This window comes from Nanorana parkeri, unplaced genomic scaffold (assembly GCF_000935625.1).
Source record: "Nanorana parkeri isolate BGI_ZX_2015 unplaced genomic scaffold, ASM93562v1 scaffold14, whole genome shotgun sequence".
In the NCBI taxonomy this organism is placed as follows: Eukaryota; Metazoa; Chordata; class Amphibia; order Anura; family Dicroglossidae; genus Nanorana; species Nanorana parkeri.
This window is the reverse complement of record NW_017306282.1, coordinates 2,304,045-2,312,058: the sequence shown is the minus strand read 5'-3', so window position 1 is coordinate 2,312,058 and position 8,014 is coordinate 2,304,045. Positions and strand designations below refer to the sequence as shown.

The following is an 8,014-nucleotide window of genomic DNA, read 5'->3' as shown; positions in this document are numbered from 1 at the left end:
CTATTTTTTATCTATCTATCTATCTATCTATCTATCTATCTATCTATCTATCTATCTATCTATCTATCTCATATCTATCTATCTATCTATCTATCTATCTATCTATCTATCTATCTATCTATCTATCTCATATCTATCTATCTATCTATATCATATATATCTATCTATCTATCTATCTATCTATCCAGCCATCTATATATCTACTGTATCTCATATCTATCTATCTACTTTATCTCATCTCTCTCTCCCTCTCTCTATATATATCTACTGTATATCATATCTATCTATCTATTTATCTATATATTATCTATCATACTATCTTTTATCTATCTATCTATCTATCTATCTATCTATCTATCTATCTATCTGTCTGTCTGTCTGTCTGTCTGTCTAGATTAGGGGCCCAAAATGTACTTTCACATAGGGGCCCTTTGTTGACCTTGTACAACACTGATATATTTTATATATCTGTGTCCGTGTGTTCTTTAAAAATGTATTTAGCCATATACAAAGCTTATGGCTTCTTGTGTATAGTAGCGCACGCTGGCTAAGTGGTCTACTACAGATACAAAGTAGACCTGTTATTAAGGTCATTTTTTATATGGAGTTATTTTGTCATAATAACATTTTTTACATCAGTTACTAATACACACAGCAGAACACCTTTCTGCCCCGGCCAGCATCAGACATAGAGTAATGGAAAATAAATCAGCGGTCACATGCCCCCTGACATGAGCATAATTATGATAGATATAGCTGTGATCACGTATGACCTGAGCCCCATATAATTCAACCTGGCAGTGCAGCCATTGTCCGGACCCCAGCGAGCACAGCCCACAGCTGAACATGAAAACCATAAACACCTTTTGATAATTACATACATTAAGTCCCTTTAAGAGCCAACGTTATTACCAGTTTCTGCACAGGGACACCGCTGGGGTAAGAGCCGGCTACTGGAGACTTTTATTATGGAAGCAGAGCAGTTGGATATTTTTCTCTTTTTTTTGTTGTAAATATTTATTAACAACATAAAAGAACTCTATACAACTGTAAAGAAAAAAAATAGGTAAAGAATAGGTTTAATTTGATGTTTAAATAAAATCCATTGAATGTTCATAACTACTATTAGCAAGCTTGATTTGCTGGCTAGGTTCACCATGTACCACATTGCATCTGCTGCGCACTTTAAAGAGCCCCCAGCGCTGATCACATTATACTCACATTTCCAGCGCTCCCACAGCATTTCCTTTTCTCTGGTGGCCACTGCAAAATTGCCAATGTTTTAGGGTAGCATGATCTCATCCCATGATGTGGTGTTCAGGTCAATCACTAGACTTGAACCCTGTTGAGGATGAAGGGGTGACGTCACCACTCCCTCTGAGTTCCAATATCAGCAAGCACCATGTATTTTGTCTGAGTATTGGAGAGTTGAGTATAAAGTGGTCAGCATGTGGGATTTAAACAGACACTGCCACTATGAAGTAAATGGGCAAGTTGACACTGTCTTTTTAAAGGAGAAGTCTTGGAAGCCATGATTATATCTAAAATGACTCCTTATCTAAATCCAACTGCTCTTTTAGAGAAATAGCTTTCTTTATATGAAAACATTTAAACTGGTCAATTTTTGACCTGGATACTTTGACAAAAATCAATTGTAAAATTTTGCCAAACAGAGCACGGCCAGCCACAGTTTGAATTTCGGCGAATCAGCAAGTTCTTGACTACGTGTATGGCCAGCTTTAATGTATTTGAGCTCTACATGGGCCTAACAGTCCCTAAGATGCAAAAGAATTTAAAACAACCCTCTTGTGTTACAAATACACCTGCTAAAAATTTCCTTCAAGAGAAGAGTATACTCTTTGGTGGTGCATGTCTCCTGTCTGTTCGCCATCCAGTGATGCAGTTTTGTAAGACTCTTCAGCATTCGACTCTGGGAATGTCTACGCCCCCTTACTTAGGCTGCAGCACTGGAATGGAGGAAAGGTAGCAACCTGGGCTGAGGAAAGATAAGGCCCCATTCGCACAGGATCCATTGCGTTGTAATCCGCTAACGCAAGGGCACTGAAAAATGAATGGATGTGAATGGGACCAGTTCACACCGCTGCAATCTATTCCTTTCTGTTGCTGTACAATGGAAAAAAATTAGAGCATTGCTCTTTTTGGCAAAAATATATTTTTTTTAATTGCAATGGAACGGAGGCCAATGTAGGTTGAAACTGCAAGTCAACAGAGCCTCCATTGACTTGCGATTTCCTTCCGATTTTGGTGTGAATGGGCCCTAAAATCTGTCCTCTTGCAGGGAACTTCCAGCAGGATTTTTCTGTAAGCTGACTAGGTCACTTTAAATATGTAGCATGTTCATGTGGCTCCCCTTCCTTCCCTGCATGCCACTGCAGACATCCCAGAGGCATACTGAAACAGATGAAACCTGGCATCCCTTGTATTCCTACAAATTCAAAGTTCATCCTTTTGCCACTAGATGGTGCTGTTTCTTGTGGAGAGTATGTGATTACAAATGAGAAAAAAATGGAAAACGAACTGTGACGGTGATTCCCGCAGAGCAGATCCCATTATTCACCCAATGTAGTTAGAACCGCTTTTGAATTAATTACACAACACAAATAACCACTAACTGATATCATTCTCAATGCACCGAGCCAAAATGCAGTTATTTGTCAAAAAGAAAAAAAATCATACTTTTCTTTGAAAATAGTGTTGAAAATACTGTCCTTTATGGCAATTATATGCATTATACCTTAGTGTTTGAACCTGTAGGGCAGAGGTTCTTAATCAGACAAATCCATACTAAATTATACGGGTATGGGACTGGAACATTAAAAAAAAAAAAAAAAAAAGAAATTCAAACAGAATTCTCTGCATTATTGAACCTGATATACAAAAAATGACATGATGTGTCAGCTAATATGCGAGTAACGTTGTCACAGTAAGTGGATCTTAATTACACTTTTTGATTGCACGAAAATAAACCGCCAACATCTCATTAGTCGTAGCCAGTTTGTGTATTTGTCACTTTTATATAAATAAATATGACTAATACGATTAAATGCTTATGATTTTATTTCAGTTGTTCTGCTCTTAGCTATCCATATGTACTTATTTGGCATTTTGCTGGTGGAGGGGTCTGCAATAAAAAAAAAAGCCTCTAAAGGGGAAACGATTTTTACAAAAAAAGTTATACGGTATCTATATATATATTTGACCAGGTTAGTGTAAATAGTCAAACCAATACATTTTTAAAGAAAGACACTGTCTCTAGTACTGCCTCCAGACAATCCAGTCCTAGCTTTCCTGCAGAATACCCTTAACTGGAAGCCCCATAACCCAATAATTTGGAGGTGTTTCCACATATTTTTCACCATAAAGAGTATATACAGTATACTCTATGTACAGAGGCTGTCATAGTTATACACAGGGTTGCTTCCTGCTTAGTACTACTGTATAGTGAATGTAATTCACTGTTCATCCTTGCCCACTCTAAAGTCAGGTATACAGGTGTCTGTTTTTTTCAGTCAACCCACGGGGCTAAACAAAAATCTATGCTTACGACTCGAGTGTTGATAGAGGAATCCCCCACTGTTTGCAATGTATTCTGACAGTGGCTGTCAGTCACTGTCATAATACCCGAATGGAATTAGCAGCTGATTGAGAATTTTCCAACCTGCTCTTTCGATCAGCTGATCGAGGGAATGCCGGGCGGAAGGGTGCCGTCAGCGTCACTCACTGTGAGAATTTTGTCCAGTACGTCAGGAAACGACTGACCGTGTGTACTCTACTTAAAGTGACACTAAACTCAGGAGTTAAATATTAATAATGCATTCAAGTACCCTAACTAGTAACAAAAATGTGTCTTATTTGTGTATCACTCGGCTGTAGATCATCAAATCATCTCTGAATTGGTTCTGGCGCTGTCCTTCCTTCTGGAGGGGGGCTCCTTTTGTTCTCCATGGTCCCTGTGTGTGTTGTAAAGTAGCCACCGCTCCAAGCTCACTCCTGTGATGGACTACAATCTCATGTTTAGTTTAGCAATTTGTATTGAGATTGTAGTCCTGGTAACTGCTATTATCTCCACAAGCACTAAGCAGGCATATTACAAGAAACCTGAAAGAGATACATATATGGAGGAGGCATTATACGGCACTTACAAATGGTGGACAGAGTGCAACAAAACACGTCCTCACTGAGAAAGGGGCCAGTTTGTCCCCAGAAATGTTGGGGGTGCAGCACCTCTTTTTCTTAGCCAGGTCTGTGTATTGTGTTACTATTGCTATACTTTATTACAGGATGTGTAGTATTGTATACTCAAACTGTAACTGCTTGTAATGTCATGTCACTGTAGCTCATTGATTGTAATCATTGGGTCATTGATGTATACTGAAACCTCCTTCCATCTTGTATTGCACTTTTTGATACTTCTTCTATATTAAAAAAAAATGCTACATGCATTTATTGGGTGTTTATAGCAGTTATTATTAGTATTGATATTACTGACAACGCTCTGCCCTTGTCTCTCATTTATGTGTCTGTGTTGTACCCTGTTACATGGAGACTACAAGCGGCTGTGCTAACACAGATTGCGCAGGCATTGTCCACTGTTGTCACCATCATGAAATCCATCCTGACAAATAATGTGCAGCAGTTTCTGGAGCTCATGTAGACAGCAAGTGGCTGCAGAAATGCTGCAGAAGATCAGCAGCACTGAGATGTATCAAATGATGAAAAAAAGTGAAAACATGATTTGTTATTCAAAAATGGCAATGGTATATACCTTTGTGTGTCTGATTGTGTTTGTGCGTGCGTGCAAGTGTGTATATGGGTCCCTGTGTGGTCTTAGATTTTAAGAGTACCTGTACCCCTGTATGTTATGGTCCGGGGTGGATTTATCATAACTGGAGCAGACAGAATCTGGAGCTGTTGCCCATGGCAACCAATCAGCTTCAGTTTGTTCAGTTAAGATTTAAAATTGGAAGATAGAAGCTGATCGGTTGCCATGGACAACTGCTCCTGACTCTGTCAGCTACAGTTTTGATAACCCCCCCGCAGAGTGTTTTAGCAAACTACATGTCATCTACTTGAAATCTGAATGTCAGGCAGATACAACAGACACCAATTAATGCAGCTCTGTGTTTATTAATATTAACAAAATGTATTTGTATTTAAATACAAGCAGTGTAAGTACCTACAATATCAGCCTCAAATGTACAGCAGCAAACAGACTGGGAGAAGGGGAATGGGCACAAAGAGCCATTCAGCTGTGTTGCAGTGCTCATTTTCTAACAAGGGTGATGCTGATAGGAGGAGAGAGTAGAGTGCAGCTGCTTCTTCATTTCCATCCAGTCATAGGCTGGGGAAGGACATTGTAAATTGTAGCAGAGAAAAATCACGTCTCCCACCTTACCAGACAGATTTGTGCTGTCTCAGGACTGGGTGGGCAGAATGACAAACAGGTCTATTCACAAAAGGGTGAAGAGTTTGGAGAAGGCAGGAGAAGTGAACAATCTGGGACAACATAGCTGAACTGGAAAGTGAGCTGAATTGGAGAATGTTTCCAAATCAGCTATGTTGTCCTTGATTGTTCCCTTCTCCTGCCTTCTCCAAACTCTTCACCCTTTAGTGAATAGACCTGAAAGCCTTTAGCAGGTAAACCAGCTCCAATATATGTATTTAATGTGTGCATTTAGCTGTTTGTCTGGAGTACAGCTCCAAATAATATCAGTCTAGCTTTAACCAGAGTCTCGTGCCTGTAGTCACAATAAAGATTAATTCATTCAAATTTGCCAGCATTCGCAACGCGATGCCAACACAAAGCGAGCGCAGACTAGTGCAGCCGAAAGCACAAAACAATCGCTTTGCGCACATGTCCAGAACCACTTCTGGACATGTGCACGCGGAGGAATGAATTTGCACGCTTTCAAAAGATGCGCTCATTCCTTTAGCTTCTGTTTTTTTTTTTTTACTGAAAATGATTTTGTGCTTCAATTGTGCAGATGAAGGTGCAGACTGAAGTGTCCCCCCATCTCTATCTCAATGAATGCAAATTGTCTGTCTGCATAAAGTTCCAGCGAGAGAGAGAGAGAGAGACAGAGAGAGAGACAGAGAGAGAGAGAGCCCGCAGTGAAATGCCTCTGTAATGCCAGCTGATAAATATTAATTCCCGGCTTCTTTCATCTATATATTATTTTGAAGGGATTTCATTTAGCCCCTTTGCTTTATTTTTTCAGAGCAGCCCCTGACATTTAAGAGATTCTCTTTTGTGCACTTGTATAGTCAAAGTTAAATGAATAAGCCTTTTAAAGATATTATGTCATGTAGGTTGAGCCTGGAAGACAGTTCGGTCTCCATTGGCTAATTGGGAGGCAGGAGGGGAGGGCTTGACGGAGTAAGCTGTATTACTTGAGAGCTGGCTCAGGGATTTTCTGTGGGTTTGCCCACTAGTGCAGCAGCTGCTGATGGTGCTCTCTAGCACAGCTCAGCAGCCAAACACAGACCCAACAGCAGATAGATCAGAAAAAACGACACTGACGAATATTCAGCCTTGCAAAGTCTCCTAGGTGACACCAGCAGCTTTCTCGGACTAGACCGCTCCGATGTAGCATCCTTTCTTTTTAAGGATTTTTTTTTAATTCATTGGAGGTCTGGAACACAAAAATCTATTTTTTTCCCCCAAAAAATAAAGCTTGATGAATGGTGGCGTTCTCTGAAGTTGGGTTGCTTTCTCTGTCACCCCCCTCCCCACCCCTCCTCCTCCCTCCAGGACTCTTCGAAGGTGTCCAGTTTGTGAATAGGGATCGGGCTATTAGCTGCTCTTCCACATTGTGCCGGATTTCATTCTAAGACATGCTAAACAATAGCCGGGGAAAGGGACAAGGGAAGGACTATGGAAAAATCCAGTAGCGAGGACTCTTCCATACATCGAAGTCCGTCCGTGGACAGCAGGGATTCGGCTAAACCGTCTACCTCCAGTAGGGAGTTTGGTCGAGGATTCACAGCCGGGGCTTTTTTTGGCACTTCGGGATCTCGCACGCAGAGTCAAACCGGCGTGAAAAGGGACAAGTACAGCGCTCCCAAAGGTGGCAAATATGTTGTGTTTTACCTGGATCTATCGTTTGTTTTTCTTCTAGAATTCAAAAAGTGCAACATGGCTCGGGGCTGCCTCTGTTGTTTGAAATACATGATGTTCCTCTTTAACTTGATATTTTGGGTAAGTGCAACTTTCTTCTTATATAAAGTTGTGATGCATCTGTATTGCCCTGTCTATGCTGATCTTTCCTTATCTGATATGTCCTGATATGTCCTTACAGGCTTTTATGAACACTTCTCCGCTGCTCCACATCACACACAAGGCAGCAGTGCTGCAGCTGCTATAGGGTTAAGCTTTTGGGGGGATAGGGAGGGAGGGGGGTACTGCTATGGGTTAATGATGAACATAATTGATTGGTTTAGAGTTTGCATGATCTATGTAAATAATAGTAATACAACATTTGTCAATATTATTATTATCTAATTATCATGTATGTGTCTAAATGCCTCATATGCTCTACCCAAGTGTTCTCCAACCATATATGCACACTGGCCAAAATATAAATGCCCACACTTTTGCTTCTTGTGCCAAACTATAAAATCGCTAAAGGCACAGCCAAAGAAATTCCATGCCGAATCCATACAAAATAGGTATGGTCAAGGTATGGCCACTGCAGTCCTTCGATCCCCATACAGTAGATGCAGGAGTCATTTTTGCTCCTCATGGCCCAATCATGTTCAGATTAGGACGAGATCACACATCAGCTTCGAGATTTATTGCCTTTTTATTTTCTTCAACTGAAAAATCCCAGCATGCAGATTCATCGCTAAGATGCTGACTTGCATCTGCTCAGCCTTCGGGGAAAGATCCTTAAACATGCAGCGTTTTTTAGTGACAGCCTTTTCTGTGACCGCCACGCGAGTCAGAGGCACGAGTAGCAGTCAGGTGACCCTAACCTAAGGTCTAGGCAAACAA

General features: G+C 40.7%; 1 protein-coding gene across 1 annotated transcript in view; it reads left to right on the top strand.

Moving 5' to 3' along the window:
* The first annotated feature begins 6,757 nt into the window (after nt 1-6,757).
* TSPAN9 (tetraspanin 9) overlaps nt 6,758-8,014 on the top strand; it is a 154,462-nt gene continuing 153,205 nt past the window's right edge. The window contains exon 1 of the mRNA XM_018557675.1: nt 6,758-7,219. Within this exon, the coding sequence (XP_018413177.1) occupies nt 6,896-7,219 (324 nt within the window). The 5' untranslated portion in view covers nt 6,758-6,895. The remainder of the gene's footprint in view (nt 7,220-8,014) is intronic.